Source organism: Anneissia japonica, unplaced genomic scaffold (genome assembly GCF_011630105.1).
Source record: "Anneissia japonica isolate Jap-2015-1 unplaced genomic scaffold, ASM1163010v1 scaffold456_len727751_cov192, whole genome shotgun sequence".
Lineage (NCBI taxonomy): Eukaryota > Metazoa > Echinodermata > Crinoidea > Comatulida > Comatulidae > Anneissia > Anneissia japonica.
Window position 1 is genome coordinate 93,645 of NW_022713155.1, and position 19,171 is coordinate 112,815.

At 34.5% G+C, this 19,171-nt stretch overlaps 1 protein-coding gene and 1 long non-coding RNA gene across 3 annotated transcripts; one reads left to right on the plus strand and one right to left on the minus strand.

The window, feature by feature from the left end:
* Nucleotides 1-159: 159 nt before the first annotated feature.
* Nucleotides 160-17,552, minus strand: LOC117108268 (elongation of very long chain fatty acids protein 4-like). 2 transcript variants are annotated; one of them, XR_004445347.1, is made up of 9 exons: nt 17,503-17,552; nt 14,335-14,401; nt 12,954-13,141; nt 11,315-11,398; nt 9,396-9,452; nt 6,806-6,920; nt 5,986-6,113; nt 2,912-5,480; nt 160-2,301 (listed from the first exon to the last, which is right to left on the minus strand). XR_004445347.1 is itself a non-coding variant. In XM_033250241.1 (8 exons), the coding sequence occupies exons 2-8, from the start codon at nt 14,390-14,392 to the stop codon at nt 5,211-5,213; spliced, it is 900 nt and encodes a 299-aa protein (XP_033106132.1). In that variant the 5' UTR covers nt 14,393-14,401; nt 17,121-17,257; the 3' UTR covers nt 3,687-5,210. The 2 variants fall into 2 exon arrangements, 1 of the variants encoding a protein (XP_033106132.1); XM_033250241.1 differs by lacking the exons at nt 160-2,301; nt 17,503-17,552 and adding an exon at nt 17,121-17,257 and having other exon boundaries at nt 3,687-5,480.
* Nucleotides 17,175-19,017, plus strand: LOC117108269. Its single transcript, XR_004445348.1, has 3 exons — nt 17,175-17,284; nt 17,508-17,720; nt 18,726-19,017. It is a non-coding gene; the product is annotated as an uncharacterized LOC117108269 (long non-coding RNA).
* Nucleotides 19,018-19,171: the final 154 nt, after the last annotated feature.

A 19,171-nucleotide genomic window follows, 5' to 3' on the forward strand; every position in this document is an offset into this window, starting at 1 on the left:
AATGGAATATTTTTCTTTCAGTGTTAATTATCTCTCTATATCTTTCCTTTCCAGAAAATGCGGCATACCCTAAAGCTGAGAGAGGCGCATTCAGTACATGACCATTGGTCAAACAGCCACTGCCTACAGACACGGAAAACAGGGACACAAATGTTTGGAATTTGGAATTTAAAAGAAATTTTTATTCATTTTTATACTGAAATCAGATAACAGAGGAGTTAGGCCTACTACTAGATATTCAATGCGTACTACTGGGCATCAATGACTTACAACAATACTTTTGAGAATCAACAAGACACACCTTTAATTAAACAAAACAAAAAAAAACAGTAAAAATATAAGAAATCTTGGACGGTCTTGCATATATCAATCAGAGGAGAAGGCTGCAGTGGCGGATACAGCAATTCAAAATAGAAGGGGGCAGGGGGTCTTTTCGCAGATGGAGGATATACCACCTCAGGCCCACCAAGGTAGGGGCAGAGGTAAAAGAAAATTGGTGATTATGGCACCTCTAGATGCACCCTTTAGATTTTTGAATATAATTTTCTTTATATCTCCATTTCCTTATAATAAATTTTGGACAATTTGGGGGGAGGGCACCCCCTTCAATCTGCCACTGGACTGGTTCAGGCTGGAGAGTGGTAGGGGGTTCAAAAAAGTGAACGGAATCCCTTGTCATTTTTATTTTTCCACTGTAGGGGCCTGTTGCTATCCCCAGCAACCCCTTCCCCAGCCTATGCCCTATCACTTTATGACAATTCCAACAAATGCTACTAAAAGAGGTCTCTTCAACTAAATATGTATATATTTCAATTAAATTTTGAGGTTTTTTTTTAAAGGATTATAACAAAAAAATATTAGTGACAACGATAGGCATCAACATGTCTAAATTATTTATCACATCACTACAAATAATTCAGCCATTTGCAAAAATACATATAAAACAAATATATCTAGTCCAGTTTGTTTAACCAGACAAATCTTCTGGACATCTAAATAAATATTGAATATAATAACTTATTTGTTACTAATTGATTTTAGAGAGGTTGTCCTTGCAATTACAAATGTTTTTAACATATTTTTTTTTCAATTTTCAGTTCTTCTCTTAAGAGGCAACGAAGAGATAAAGTGAAGCTGCTTGATAGTGTAACATTAGCTTAGCTTAGTAACATTTTTATAAAGAGAACATTTCAGCTGATTCAATTTCACAAATTCATGAAATCAGCTGCATTTACTTTACCATACTAATTTATATTTACGATTCTAACAACACTGACTACTAAACAAACATTAAAGATAAAATTAAGTACAAGTAATTAAGTACAGAATAATTCTATCCAATGTGGACCATACATGCATATGAAAATAGTTGGAAAAGTGTACTGTATTGTGGATCTGTTGGCGACCAATTAAAATAGTTTTTTTTGCAATGTAAGGCAACACTTTTGTGGAGGTTCTGGTATAACCTTATGTACATACCCCCATCTTTGCAGAGGGAGTGCAAAATATTTTGCATGATACAGTGTCAACTTAAAGCATGCATAGGCAGGACAAACACATTTCACTTAATGCACTACAAAAAAACTCTCACATCACTTTACTACTGTACTAACCTAGACAAATACAAACAACTGCATATTGAAAGCATTGCAACCTAATCATTAAACAATATATGAAAAGCATATAATTTAAGTAACAGTGAAAATATATCATTTAAAATATGAAACCATGGTGGTTTGTCCAATAATTACTTATGTAGTGGTGGAATTCATCAAATATTAAAAAATTAAGACACTAAACTTAAGTACCATTTCAGCAATATTTTGAAGATATATTCATATGTGCAAAATTATATACACTTGGTTCTTCCGAAGTCAATGAATGTTCATGTCCATTGTTGCATGATAAAAAAAAAGTAAAGGTATGGAAATTAAAATATAATTGAATTTAATTAAGACACTAAACTTAAGTACCATTTCAGCAATATTTTGAAGATATATTCATAGGTGCAAAATTATATACATTTCGTTCTTCCGAAGTCAATGAATGTTCATGTCCATTGTTGCATGATAAAAAAAAGTAAAGGTATGGAAAATAAAATATGATTGAATTTCTCAAAGTACAGACTCAAGTACAGTATGCTTGTATGATGCATACCATTTGCAGTGTTATTCAGCTTCAAGTTCTATATTGCAAATTGCATTGTCTAACTAGTATACCAAAAATAAATATGTGTATGTGTCCAATTGGTGGAAGAGCACTTTTAAGAACAGGTTTTTAGCTAACCTAAACACGCTCTACCTTTGAAATATTATACAACAGCATTACTCTAACAGAATTATTATGACAGACCTCTATGTAAGTCTTTATAGAAACACTTTTAACAGTCACAAACCTTTAAATACACATCAAATGTCACACAGCACAACCTTGGTAAAGATACACTGTTTGAATGGTCTGAAAAAATCCTTATACTCATTGCCAGCAAAAATTTACCACGAACATTAGTATTGTAATCCGATTAATTGGCAAGAAAAACACTTTATTGATCTAATTTTTTAATAAAATTAAATTCTAAAATGTTTTTCCACGACAAGTAATCCACAGTTCCCTGACAGATGGGCCACACCCTCCTCGGAGATGTGTATAAGAGATCCGAAGTCAATGAATGTTCATGTCCATTGTTGCATGATAAAAAAAAGTAAAGGTATGGAAAATAAAATATGATTGAATTTCTCAAAGTACAGACTCAAGTACAGTATGCTTGTATGACGCATACCATTTGCAGTGTTATTCAGCTTCAAATTCTATATTGCAAATTGCATTGTCTAACTAGTATACCAAAAATAAATATGTGTATGTGTCCAATTGGTGGAAGTGCACTTTTTTAGCTAACCTGAACACGCTCTACCTTTGAAATATTATACAACAGCATTACTCTAACAGAATTATTATGACAGACCTCTATGTAAGTCTTTATAGAAACACTTTTAACAGTCACAAACCTTTAAATACACATCAAATGTCACACAGCACAACCTTGGTAAAGATACACTGTTTGAATGGTCTGAAAAAATCCTTATACTCATTGCCAGCAAAAATTTACCACGAACATTAGTATTGTAATCCGATTAATTGGCAAGAAAAACACTTTATTGATCTAATTTTTTAATAAAATTAAATTCTAAAATGTTTTTCCACGACAAGTAATCCACAGTTCCCTGACAGATGGGCCACACCCTCCTCGGCCCCACCAGGTTTCAGTTTTCCACGATTTGAAAGGGGTTCCCCTGCGACAGGCCTTCCTGCGGGCGATGGCCCACACATTGGTCCCACCCGTGTTACATATACAAAAGCAAGATTAAAATATCGGATTTTAGTTTAGACAGTGCATCTTTACCAAGAATAAGACTATTATACGGTACACAACACTGCAAATAACATCTAGCTGAAATTATACACTATTGCATACTAATAAAAATGTTTTTAGATAATTGTAAAAAACATAAGTATTGAGACATCTCTAAATTAATAATACTACACAAAAATAAATTGATGTTCATTATATACAATGTTAATAAGGATTGTGCAAATTTTAAAGATGCCCTATTAATTACATTGCAAATATTGTGGCAAAGACAAACTTTGTAGTATCAGCTGCAAAGATAAATATCAAACATGATTCATTTTTTCTATTTTTTACCTTATAAAACAAGTCAGGCACTGAAAAAAGTAGAATTAGAATAAAGCATGGTTGATGCCTTTAATATGCAAATACTGCACAAACATATAAACAAAACATTAATAAAATAATTGGTCTCTAGAAATATTAAGTTGAATTTTGATTATCTTAGAAATGATCATGTATGTAAACAAGAATGGCCGAGCGGTTAAGGCAGGGGCGCATCAACCTACAGCCATAATATCGGCACTGGTTCAAATGGCACGCTTGCCTATGGTTCTGGTGGTAGAACAAGTGTTCTTGGATAAGGACTATAAACCATAGGCCCAGTGTACACAAGGGCTTTTGCGCACTATAAAGACCCACTACATCATTTGAGGCGAGTAGGGGGATACTCCGGTGTAATGGTCCAGACAGCCCCTGTGGTGGACGACGAGAGTTGCTGGTACCGGGTTACCGGGTAGTACAGACATGGAGGGACCCTTGGGGGTGAAGAAAGTTTTAAATAAATGATATAGAAATTTGGTTCATACAATTCTACATGGTTACACACAATTGCAACTTAATAATGCAAACAAATCTTAGGCATTTCTTTAGGCCCTAGTTATTGCTAATTTTATGTAAATTTTTTTTTCTATGATACAGAAATTTAGTTCTATTTAGCACAATGACAGTGCGATTAGTTATTCTCTAACCTTTACCAGTACATAATGGCATGAAGAGAACAAAACCTACTTTATAAAAGCAGCACTAAATACAGAATAGACATTAAACAAACATCAAGTTATTTCTGTTTGCCTTTACCCAACATAATGAAATATTCCCTAATCACACACCCTCTTAAATAAAGAATTCTTTAAAATTTAAATTTGTTCATCCTTACAACAAAAAAATAAATGATGTAACAATGCACATTTCCGGGGTGTCAATTAACTGACCAATCAGATCAGAGTCAGGAATACACGCAGATCCTACAAACACACGTTACCATCACACAAACACGTGCATGTTTTTACAATGCCATTTGGTGGGGACCTTAGCAACAATATCCAAGGGGCGGGGAAGGGGCGGTCCATTATACACTAACATGCTCAAATGCTCAATATATTTTAATACAGTGAGTATTGGAATACAGTTTATTAGGATTATTTATATACTGAGTAAAGACAAATCAACCAATCGACTTCTCAAATTCATTATATACTTTGAATATCAAAGACAACATTACACAATTATGAAAGATGGTAAATTGTATACATTATTTAAAAGGAAAGGATATTTTAGTAATCATTGTTAAGTAATTTAGATTGAGATGTCATAAAAATGGGATGTCATATTAATGTCATCAAAGTTATCTATGACTTCATCAATGTTATTTGATGAAATCACAAATTGTGATGTCATGATGGCTAGCCAAAATACCATAAGTATTTATAATTTATCATCAGAATTTCACCACAAATACTTATTTAATTGTAAACAATATTTAAGATTTCATCGCACTATTTGTTTAAATGACATATTGTACTTAATTATCTTTTCTACTAGATTGTCTTGGTCTCTCTCGAAGGTTGTAATTTCCATTGTGAGTTTCCGTATAATTGGTTCCATTACTGTGACCATTTTGTTCAGCTTTTGGTAGTTTCTTGGTGATATAGGTCTTCCTGAAGAAGTCGGCAAAGAGTACTATATGACTAATGAGGTAGAACGTTAACGTTATCATGTATGGACGGTGTCGTACATCACAGCCGACACGTAGAGTGTTAAGAGTATGCATCAAGATAAACACAAACTGGGCCTGCAAACAACAATACGGCAACGTTAACATGCTGATCTAATAAACACAACAACATTTGCAGATCAGAAAGCAAAACATCAGCTTAGCTCAGGTGGCTAAACTGGTGATAGCATTGTGTGTGCATTGAACCGTGGAGCCCCTAACATAACCTCGGTCCCAGTTCAATTACATCTGCTGCTCCATTTGTGTTTTATATGGAGGGCTGAATTTTTAAATTTTCAATAGCGCATCATCTTAATATCAAGGAATACAAGCATGTTTCACAAACATGGCTACTTTTCTTTATACTTTTTAAGGTTTCACACCCTAGCAACAATATCCAAAAGTGGGGAATATATTAGTGGAAAGGTCCACACTGTGTAAAGAAAAATAAAGTTCTATTCCCAAGGACAAGCAAAGTGGACAGCACATGAATCAAACACTGATGAGAGGATGGATGATTCTATCTTCTTTGTAGAATGGCAACAATCTGCTTATTAAGGTAAGTATTCACAAAGTTTCTTACCAATTGCAGGGATGTTAGATATTTCTTCCACCACAAGTGCTTGCGGACTGCTGGTCCACAGGCTGAGAGTAAGTAGTAGCCATACATCACAACATGAATGAAGGTGTTTACTGTTGCACACATATATGCTAAGGTGAAATAAGACAAAATAACATTAATATTTACCGTTTCTTTCAACCTGTGACCTACTAATGTTGCAAAAAATATTGTACATTTACATTCACATTACCAGTACAGTACTGTTCTTGTAAATAAGTTAACAGGTTGTTATGTATATATTTTTTATAGTGATAGATTGTTTCAAGCAATACCAAAGAGAGAGCAGCTTAGCTCAGTCGGCTAATCTGGTGGTAGCCACGGTGTGTGCGCTGAACCGTGGAGATCTCTAGGTCCCCGGTTCAATTCCCATCGCTGCCTCTCCTTGTGTGTCAGCTAGAGGGCTGAAATACAAACAAGTTACAATAGCGCACCATCTTTAGTATGAGACGTTTAAGCCATTGGTCTCATGTGCATCTATGGCCCATGTGCATGTTAAATAACGCAGTACACTCTTCGGAAAAGAGTAGGGGATTGTCTCCCGGTGTACTATCCAATCAATAAATCCAATCCAATCCAAAACCAAGTCTTTTATTATTTCCATAGCAACTTTCTTTACAGCTGTAGAGCAACTTTCAAATACCACCTCCAAACCCACAAGTAATTAATAACCAATAAATTATATATAAATTAAGCACATAGCACCTTGAGCATTACTGCAGTGGATATGTATGCTCTATGTCTTACTATTATATCATTATCAATATTATGTTTAATTACTTACAGTTACCACCGGCAACCCAGCGAACGCCAACCCACCAGAGCATCACCATTGTTGAGTGATGGTACACATGCAAGAATGAGATTTGCGTATGTTTCTTGCGGAGTATAAAGAATACCTAACACACAAAGCATTAAAAATTCATTGAGAGTAGTACAATTCATTGAAAGTATGATTCTATTTTCCTATGGATGATACTAATACAAATGCAAAACACATTAGGTGAGACTTTTGATACCTTGTTTCGTATACAGTAGAACCCCTCATTTACGTACAGGACGGGCCCAAAGGTGTTCGTAAAAATCATTCGTACGTCAAATCGGGGGTGTGTGAAATTCCCATGTATTTACACTACCGATATGCTAGGGTGGGCTAGGCTAGGCCTGGACTTAAATTTTGTTGGACTAAAGCCAAAACTCCAACTTGCGCTCGAAAGAAATTCAAAATAAAGATCATAATAATGTACAGTTCTATACATACTTGTTAATGTGTATAGAAACTTTATTCTCTCTTTCTCAGGCAAATAATATGACTTATCGTCTAGCTTTCGAAGGAACACAGCCCAGCGGGCACCGTAACAGGACGAGTAACCAACGTTTTTCACTCGATCCATGTGGTTGTGCCGTCATGTAAATACCCTGTACAGAATAACCCGGAAACCAGGGGTTCTCAACTTTTTAAAAGAGGAGCGCTGATTGGCTGTAGACACGGCGCTTGGACTTTTTTTGTATGCAATACGATTGTTCTACGCCTGCATTTATTTAATGAATAATAAAGTTATAAAAAGAAAATGTGGGTGTCAGTGTCTTATTTTATGGGGGAAATAATGAAATGGTAGATTAACGTTAGTTAAATTTGATAAATAAATTCCATTTATAATTAGGGGGTTCATTAAATTACGATATGAGAGTGTGTATTCAGAGATGAATAAATCACGCGCCTATCGATATGCCGACAAGTTACGCATTGGGCGGAGTTTTCTCATGGCTGCAGACAGTATGATCGCCGTGTTGAATGTCGGTGTATTCAAAGCACACTATCTGTAGTAGAGATCGCTGATAGTGTACAGCAAACCGTCTAAGACCGAGTGAATAAACTCTAGCCTGCGTCTAACAATTAATTCTTGATACGGGTGTGTGGTTTGTTCATGAAATAGGAACTTTATTTATGACAACAATTACATGATATTACGTTCGTAAAATCAGGAATTCGTAAAATCGGGGTTCGTAAATGAGGGGTTCTACTGTACTTACTTTTTTTTAAGATTGCCAGAGGAGGGCAGGAAAAATAGAAAAAAAATATTTTGTTTTCTTATTAGCAAATAGTTTTGCCAAAAACATCTGGACAGAGGACAAAATAAAAATAAAATATTTTATTGGTGAATAAACAGTGTAGTAATGGAATGGTTAAATGCTTTAAATTCATATGATTAGGAAGAAATATACATCTTATTTTTGGAGATTTCAAGGCAATGGCGGGCGTAATAAAAATAAAGAAAATTGTTTATTTTTTCTGTAATTTCAATTTTTTCGCACTAACTGGCTAAAAATAAAACTTTATTTTTATTCTAAATCATCATTATTAGCAGGTGGCCGGTTCCCTACACAATGCAAGACTTTTTTATACCTTCTTTATCGAACCTGCTGCCCGCAGTATAACTTTGAAAACTACTATATTTAAAAAAAAATCTAATTAAAATATCTGACCATAGTCACTTTCAGCCATTCACCATAATCACACCATACTATATAAAAATACTGTTATCATGCATATGCATTAATCTTACTACTGAAATATGTTGAGAGCAGTATTTTCTGTTTATTTCTTTCTTTTGCATTTGTTGATTTGATGAATGATGGTTAAATGACGTTTTAATCGAAACATATTTTAAAAATTAAAAGTTGCTGTTATATCTATCCGCTGCCTAGCATTCTTATTTCGAATTGTTGTTTGGAAACCTGAATTTTAAAGAAGCTGTTAAAAAGTTTACAGCACATTTATTATATTTTAACAATGACGATGGTCTCCCTCTGGGTCGGACTCCTTTAGCAGACTTAAATTAATACATCCAATGCAATTACGCCATCAGTGTTTAACCTATTCAGTTTTCTTAAATTTGAAAATATACCATTCTGTAAAATCTATACTAATTTCTTTTAGCTCTGCTTTTTCCTATTTTATTTATTCTAAAACACAAGAGTCATACCATTTCAAAATGATAAGCCTAAATTACAATCATTTTGAGGTGATTATAACAGATTATGTTATCATAATTTCTATTTGACATGAGATAACCATATTTATAGACGTCTTTTAAAGCTAACCCAAATCACCCCACATAAAGATAGGATAAGTTATGTGAGGGAACCCAGAAAAAGCATTTTTACAGTTTCCTTTCTGGGCATTTAGCTGCCTATTCTAAAATCAGTGGAGATTGATGTGGATTCCTGTGAGGACCTTAGTTAAATGGACCCTCTATAGGGGAACTTGGATCTCGTCGGGTAATCTCTGGTGCCGCCATTTAATAAATCATCTCGTTCTTAGAATGGTGAGCATATAATTTTGTAAGAAATGACAAGGAGCTCCAACTTACCGTATCTGTCAATTCAATGATCTTAGAAAAGAAGAACCACCATGTAGCATTTGCTAACTATACAAAAAAAAAACAATATAATTCATAAACATAAATTTTATTTGAAAAAATGAAATTATGCATGCTGGAATAACAGATTATTACAGCAGCATAATGTAAATGAATCACTCCAGTTTACTTATTTGTAACATGCTGTAAACATGGTTAACATAATATTTTTAAAAAAGTATTTTTTAAACAATTTCTGTAGATTCCTATGCTATAATTAAAGCTGTTAACCAAAGTTAACACTTTCAAATTTCACTAGGCTTATAAACCCTCTACAGTGTAAAAGCAAGTAGTCTTTAAATATTTCACATGACCCCTATATATTGTCCAGCAAAAGTGACCCTTGGATCTTCTTTAATAAACAAATAAATGAGGGGTATTAAATTTTCCCCAAATCAACTGTCTGTAATAAACAAGGTGTAGGTACAGTAGACAATCAACACAGCCTTACTGTACTGCACTGCAGGTCCCAAGACATGCTACAGCATAGATTAATAAGGTTCTAGGCCACCGGAACCCATACAATCACAAATCACAAGATTTTTGGCTTTACCTAAATTAAAAGAAATATTTTGACCCCCCTACAAACCAAAAGAGTGAGTTATGGAGAGATAATAATAAATACATCTTTGCCTAATTAATGGTAGCTAAAATATAATACTTGGCTGTTTTGGAAAAATTATATAGGAAGAGAAACCGAAACTATAATTAAAAACTAAATATTATAATGAGCATCTACTACCAACACAAGGTCATTAAAAAACGTATAATGAGGTAAAAGAAATATCAACAAACTGACGTTGAGAGTTTAGCTACATACAGTACATCAACAATATTTTGAATCTCCAATCAGTGATGTAGTTATTGTGGGCAGGGCCACCCAGCCATGAAGTTTTCCACCCAGTCTAAAGCTAATTTCATGGCTCTCCACCCACCCTTATTAACCCACTTTTCCATCCTTAAAATCCACTCTTAATATTTAGAGTTTACTGATGTTATCACCCTTAAAATGTGTCTCACCCACCCTTAGTTTTGAACAGCTACTGTACAACCATGCTTACATGTCTTTCCTATCATTATATTCTTTCCTATTCCTAATCAACCTTTCAAACATACACTTATAGTAAGTCAATTTTTATGATCCGATTAACTTTCTGGAGCATTTTGTGTCTGAGTGCGAGGACATGAAGCATAACTAATTTCACATATAAAGTGTTCTGCTTAGTAACATAATATTAATAATGAATGTTTACTATTTGATATATTCTTCTTTTATATATAGTTAAAAATGTAGGCCTCTGCTAAAATGAACATTATTAACAAAAATTTAATGTTTAGTACTATACATACATGGATGTTAATGCAGATGTAGGCAAATACATGCATTGACAGTATATTTGTGTACACAGTTAGAATCAACAGACACCGAGTCTTGGCCTTTGGATCATACATTACACAATACAACTGTTCTATATTGTATTTATCTAACATTTTAACCCTTGGTTTGTCTAATATTCCTCAATACCCAAGTGTAGAAAACAAATAAGTAGGGTGTATTAAAACACAATTTACTTTCAATGAATATATTCTTGAAACTGAGGTCAGAGACATAAATTAAATTGGTTAAGCTTGAATTTAAAATTAAGTACACTACATGCCTGTTTAAACCAGTGGGGTTTTAAACCCCCCTATTTTACCAGTTTACTACTGTAAGAGTATTTTACCATAACTTTGTTTATTAAAGAAACATTTTTGAGTTAAATTTGGCATCCCATGAACCAGGTTATGGGCCTACACTACAGTAGTTGCATTACAGAAATCGGTTGGCCAATAAAAGTGTTCGTAAAAATGTACATAGTTAAAAGACTTACCCTGATGGCCTGTGGGTCATTTGAATAGTCAACCTTGTTACAGAAAACATCAAAGTCTGGATTAAAAACTGTTGACATTAAGAACTATAAAACAAATAAAAATAATCAATATTAGCATAAAACATTCAAAAAAATTAAAAACATAATTCAAATAATTTATTAAAAAGCTTTGTCATGTTCTAATATAATTTTTCTTCTAAGGAAACTTCCTTTGTTATAGCATGTGACTCCTTCCCTCATAGTAACAATGATGATCAAACTGTTAACAATAGGAGGTATACCCTCTAAATTCCTGGGGCTGGATTCATGAAACTAGAAATCAACTTAAATTTCTCTTAAGTCAATATTTTTACTTAAATCAGAATTATTAAAATTGCTTAGCTTACAAATTGCTTGAAAATTAAGAAGTCGATTGTACGCATGCACCATCTAAGACGATTTTTAAGCTAAGATTTTAATAAATAAGCTTAAGATATTTGCTGAGGAACATCTTAACTTTTTTGACATTTGCTAAGCTGAGATTGATAAATCCCAGGATTGGTTTTTAAACTATAGGTTGTGTCCGAATATAGCCAGACGTTTACAGCAATGTACGTACAATATAATATTTAGTACTTCAGGCATTGTTACTAATAGCTGCCTTAAGGGAAATTAAACAATGGAGAAATTAGAGAACAATTGAAAAAAACGATGTTAAGGGGAAAATAACATGATGTTAAGGGGAAAATAACAAAAAAAATATTCCTCTTAAGTCCAATTTAGTGAAATTATTATTATTATTACGGTTATTATTATTATTATTATTTATTTAATTAAGTGCACAAATCATGCACAAAGGATTGTCAGTAGCGAATATACTGTATCACTGTCCTATAGTTGACAATCCCTTACACAAGACAAACATACACACACAATGCTTTACACAAACTAAATCTGAATATGTGGCTTAGAGTGTGGGGTTGTTTTGGTTGTGAGAAAAAAATCCTGCAACTCTGACAGGAATTAAATCCAGGACCCTGGGATTGGAAGGCAAGCATCTTAACCAAGTTGGTCACAATATAATTACATACTTTGATAAGATCCTCTTTCTTTGTCTGATGAAACAGTGACTGACCCGGCCTTAACCATTTATGCATTTTTAATCGAAAACTGCTTGCACAGAAAAAAATGTTCATGAAAAAATTAGTTGAATGAATGGTGGGTCGCCAAGTTAGCTACAGTATGCTGAAACATAAGATTGCCATATTAAAAAGTTTTAATATCAGGGCTCTGAATCTGCCAGATATATTTTATACATTAGAAGAATTCATTTTATGACTTGCCAACCAATAGTATCATCCAAAAATTGGATATATTTCCCTGTATTTTATAATCTTATTCACCTTTATTAACTTTTTATTTTGCTTTTCTTAAAATTTATTTTTTTTGTATTTTCTTCTGGTAAAAGCATACTTCAATAATTTTGGATGTAACTGTTAATTTTTCTTTGTATCTTTGTCATCATTTTTATATTTCTTCTCTGTGTCTGTTTGTTTCTTCTTGTCCACGTCTTTTCAAGCCTGTAAGTAGCGATTTATTTTTCGCTGTTGGTGTGGATTTGAAATAAATCAATTAATATTTTGATTTTTGTTTAACTTACCTCTTTAAAAACAAAAGCATTCAATAAGATGAGGCAGGCGTTATAAGTTACCATTATTCGATTCAATTTAAAAGGTTTATAATTCTCCATGATCTTAGGTCCATACCAAACTCCTAGTAGATATACGATTGCGATGGTGTACGATGGATATGGACTTGGTATCAAAAACCAATGTTTAGTTCGAACATCTGCAACGGTAAATGTAAAATTTGAATTTGAATTAGGCCCATGACAACCAGTGGTGCATTTAAGAGGGGGGGGGGGCTGAAATGGCCTGCCCCCCCCCCAAAAAAATTTTTTTTCAAAATTATAAAAAAAAATTATAAAAAAGGCCAAATTATAATCAAGTTCAGGTCTGAGAGTGCCATTTCGATCCATCTAGAGGTGCCATAATCATAAATTTTCTTACATCTGCCCCAACCATAGTGGGGCTGAGGGGGTCTACACTCTCCATCTGTGAAGTCCCTCCCAGGGCCCCCTCTATTTCAAATTTCTGGATCCGCCACTGGCAATCCCCGGTGTAGTGCCTACCATTGTCAGTCCACTGGGAGACAATATCCTTCCTAATCATTACAAATAATTTACTTTCTCTAGTTCTTTTTCATGCACTTAATGCATACCAGTATTATATTATGCACACAGGATCAATGGCTTATATTTCCATCCAAAGGATGAGGCAATTAGAGTAAAGGTCTTAAACAATGACAGAAGGCATGGGTGTAGGGGAAGGGGGTTGTGTTGTCACCCATAGTGGCAAACTACAGTAGTTCCACTATAAGTGGTTTACAAACAATACTGAAAATGACCATTTAGCTTTCATTGGAATATGAATTTAGCTTCGCATTCTAAATTTTCACACCTTCCACATACCCCGAGTCAGAAACCAGCCTACGCCCCTAAAGGAAATATGATGATATGTTTTGAACTTGGTCCATCTCCCACTAAATCCTATCCCTTGCAGCTTCTCTCTCTCACATCAAATTAAGAATACTGTAATTGTTGCTAATGTCTTCATTGCATGACATACAAATGTCAAATGTATCAGTAATGCTTTCAGAGTGTTATCAATCTGTAAAAAATCCTGCTTTATTTCGGCTAAGTACATTATTAAACGTATCAAGTTTTAATTTGCTTATCTGATTGCTTAAAATTTCATGTGATGAAAGAATATAAATGTGTTGTTTACAACAGTTTGGCAGATTGTGACAGCGGTTAGCTAAACAAAATACACTATGTTTTGCTACAGTACTTGCCTATAATGCACTCTCACTTCATACACTATAATTATTTTTGTTTGGTAACAAAATTGTTTCACCTGCCAAAATCCTTTCAGCAAACCTATATTCTTAAATTATTATTATTGTATTATTATAAATCTTACCTGCAACTGATTCTGCCCAGGACCAGAATTCAACTCCTCGATTCACAAGCCAATCCATTTTAATGCTCTGAAAATAACCATTTCAAACAGGCAGCAATTAGTTAATGTTTCTGAATGTGACTGTAGCCTGCTTCAATTTTGTTTTATGAGTGAAGAAAGGTTGAGTGAAAGGGTTGGTGCCTTTTTCTGCTTTATACAACAGATATGGCATTAAACAACAGATGTTTATAATTCAGAACATATAGCTTAACATTTTACTATGTTGATTACAGATTACTACTGTAGTAACAATCATGTAATTGAAACACATTAAATTATTAGAAATTATTATTATTATCCTTATCGTTTATATGTAGTGTTCAATAGGAAGAATTTTTGATGTGTGGGGGGGGGGGTGAGTTTTAAAGGAAGCGAGTCTTAGGCTAGGACCATCTAGGGCCCCTGGTTGGGTCAAGGGGCAGAGGTGGTGCGGTAGAAGTCTTGGGAAAAAGGGAGGAGGGGTGTGAGTTTTCAAGAAAGTGAGTCTTAGGCTACGGCCATCTAGGGCCCCTGTTTAGGTCCATGGGCAGAGGTGTTGTGGTAGATGTCTGGGGAAAAAAATATGACAAAGTAGCATTTTGAGGGACTTACTTAATTTGTAAAAAATTATAAGAACGGCAATGAGGGCACAAATCCCAGTGGTTGTCTATTTTGGGGTTAGGTTTCGGGTCACTACACCGAGAGTACATTCTGCTTTTGACATGGTTTGAAACAACAACACGTGAGTAAATCCTGAATCCAAGAGATAATATCCAAAATCCAAGAGATAATAATCCAGAGATAAAATCCAAACCTTCGATCAGTAGCAACTCGTAAATATCAAGAATTCTTTCCTATACGCTATCAATGATCTTTCGAAAAAGAATGAGGATGACGCATAGTTGCGGGATCGCTTGTGCTTGGACCCAAGGCTGACTGTTCCGTTTCTTTTTCGATGGGTGCTCTCTTTTGAGAGAGATTAGTTCATCCAGATAAGTATTCATGAAGTAGACTCGTAAATTTTTATCCATTTGTGTGTTGTTGGAGACGTGGATGATTAACGTTTTATGACATTATGTCCATTAGATCTGTAAGCCTACATTATAAATATAACATTGCTTTTTGTTCATATGGATCAATCTATAATCACTGAAGCTGATTAATTTCCAACAAATTTTGTTATACAATTATTAAAAATATAAAAAAAAAACCAGCTACAGTAGAAGAGCTGGCAATAAAATCAAATGATATCATAACATTTACGATAATTGGGAACGATGGTTTAATACATACATATTTACATATGTAAAATATTTGATAATGAAAATTGGAGGCAAACAATTTCCATCATATATATGAAAGCACTGTAATAGACGAGGAAACAGGTGATAAAATACACATTAATAATGGCTGAGACTCGCAAAGTCTGATACACTTCCCCTATAAAGATAAGGTTTCAAAAAGATTGTAGTAATTTTGAAATCTGCAGCATACAAAAGGCAAAATATTTACATACAGCATTTAGCATTAATTTCCTAACCCACCTCTTAACTTAAACAGGATGCAATTCCATAAAAAACGCAGGAAGACGACAGTGGCAACGGAGCGTTATTATTGATGATCTGCCCAGACAGCAAATGACAATCAGACCGTGTCACTTCATCAAGAGCTTATCGCAGAGAACAGAGATGGATTCGTCGGCTGACAGTTGTATGACCGTCGTACAACACAATGTGTGCCCGCCTTTTAAATTTCTGTTGGTTATCTACATGGTTTGGTCACCATACCACGATCGTTTATATGAATCATTCTAATTTCCTGCATTTTGGAATTTACCATTCTTACAAAGAGGTGAGCTGCCATCTTCAGGTTAAAAAAGCGGACAATTGCATTATAGTACTTTGCTGCTAAAGCCAAATGCACATCGCTAACATTTTGCCAATGCATGTTTTGAAAAAAAAGGAAATATTTTTCCGGTCCGACAATTAACAGACAGTATAGCATTAGGCACATGCAAGGGGATGGAGAGCCGTCGACTACGGCAATTCGGGTTATGTGCGCAAGTATTTACTGTGGTCTTCATGCGCGGATAAGCACAGAACCATCCACCCTTCCTTCCGTGCTGTTGTGTCAAGTGCTCAGAGAGGACGGAGAGAGATTCTTTGGCGGACAGTAGTACAAGTCCTATAGGCTATATATTTATATCTAATATATTAAAAAAAAAAAAAAATCAGTATTTAAACGTAGGCCTCTAAGCCTGCTTTCTTATACAACACTGTTGGCCTAGTTCTACTACTTAGCTTGAAGACCACATCGCACAAAGCCATGGTATTGAATGCTTGAGTACAGTAACAATTTAGGAGTTCAACCTCTGTAGAACAGAAGAAGCACAGTAAGTATTACTTACTTTACTACTTAAAGTAGGCCCACAGCACAGTTACTTCCATTTAATTAGCAGCCCAAGGATGCACAAGTGATCGCAGATATAAAATTAGGTGTGCGCAAATCACTCCCCCCATCGTTAAGGAGTAATACGGTGGTTTCATCTATTCTTCTAGGCTATTCATTCTACTAGCTAAGACTTTACACTGCTAAGTACATCCTCACTTGTCAGTGCCGGGGTAGTACTCCCAGGGAGTTGTTATATAGTGAACTCCCTGGTAGGTACTCCTAAACCAAATATCTATTCTACACATTGCAAGAAAGCTCCTTCCCCATCTTTCTATAAACTCCTTGGCTATAAAAAAAAAAAAAAAAAAAAGACTTACCAAAATAGAGATACGTTTCGTTCAACAGGAAAATTATATTATTTTGGGTTTTCTCACAGTTTTCTTCACACTTCGACGACTTCTTCCGCCGACAACCTTTTTCTATGTGCCTGGTCTGTTGATTAGTGCCGTAGCTGCAGCAACGCTATCGTTCCATTCACCCGGTAAGAAGGTAGTCCGTCCAGCCAGTTTGTGGACGATTTCATTTTTTATAGGGCTTATACATTAGTTGTTTTGTTTAAATAAAATACGATGAATATACTATACCACATACCTTATCTTATAGCTTCCTTCATCAACGTGTCACTTAATCTAGTTTTAATTATTTTATTGAAAAAACCTAAGCTAATATTTCATTTTTTATACTGATTAAATATCTTACCATAGCAATAATGTCCAATGGCGACCGAGCTTTCTAATGGTTCGATCGAAAATATCAGTCTTCGAAAGCATGATAGAAGACTTGGATTGGCTCATTCGATGAATGGGGATTATCCCTTTGTGCCCACTGGCCGCTGCAAGCTGGTCCCTGTTGAAATGTGGTTGTTGTTGTAGCGTTTACACTAAGCAACAGCAAGCAAGCAACCGGCATCAAAACAGGTAAGCTTAATTTTGGAGCAACAGTGATATCAAGAATGTATTAAGAAAAATTATTGTTAATATAAAAATGTTATCTTTAGTAACCATATTATTTAAGTGCCCGTTGTCAACAGTGCTTAAGTCAGATGTTAGCCCACGCCCATATTTTAGTACGTGATGGGTGGGTCAATGATATTTTTATAAGCAGTATTTGCATGCCGCCAAGCTGAACGCATAACTGGGCATAAAATTACAAACCGAATGCACTCATCGAGGCGTATTACACTGCGTTGTATCATCTGCACTGCAGCCTAAGATCAATTTATTCTATGAAATATTTATTGTTTGATCCAGCATGTTACTCAAGTGACCAAATAACGAATATATAAATAATACATTTCCAAAGCAGGCCAGACATATTTCGGTTTAGTATAATGACAGCCTTCAGATGTATCTCGAGTAGATAACTAAATAACATGAATGTCACTCCAAAAACTAACAAGGCTTAGGCTATTTTTATTTTTTAAATTTCGCTTTTTATTTAATCATCATCAGACATGATGATCATTATTCTGATGGGATGCTCAACAGGGGCGGATCCAGGGAAAGGCGAAAGTTGGGAGGTCGGGGGAATTCCCCCGCGAAATGTTTGTGTTCTAGACGCCCGAAAATAACATTTGAGGCATTCTGGCTTGTCATTTTTTTCTTTTCCTTTCTTTTATTCTTTTTTTTTCACCCCTGCTTAAATACAAGAGAAACGTAGAATAAAATGGCTGTGTCAGTTGTTGGAGTGACATTCATTTGTACCTAATTGCACATCCTAATCAAGTACTGTGGATAAAGATTACAACTTTACTATCCTTTTTTTTTTTTTACATATAGTCAGCAGATTCGTAATTGGCTGGATAATCAGTAAGGTCTCTAACTTAGCAAAAATCATTCTTTCTATCTGATCGTTGAAGGTTATCTAATATATATAACAAATTTTGATTCATTAAATGAGCTAAATTATTCATTATGTTTCAGACAATGGAGCTGTTACAAGATGCTATATCCCACCTGGCCAAGGCCTATGATGACATGATAGCAATAAGTGGTAAGTGTATGTGGCAAAGATAAGCCACATCAGTCACTCATCGCAAAACATGATTTTTTGGTTATTAATACAGAAAACAGAAAAAATGAGAGCTATGAATTGGTAAAAGAATCATTTAAATTCGTCATTTTGCTATGAAGTTATAGGAGTTTAAACATACAGCTGTATAAAGAAATATTTGAGAAATCAGCCTTCAAAGTTTACGATTTCAGGGATTTCTTAGGCAGAAACCATCACCAAATTGTTAAAAATGTTTATTTTAATATTGAAAATAGGGAAAATAACAGCATATCTTGATGTATAGATATACAGTATAAAGGTTAGTTTAGTGCAAAGATGTGTATAAGAGACAGCTCTAAGCCTGCTTTCTTATACA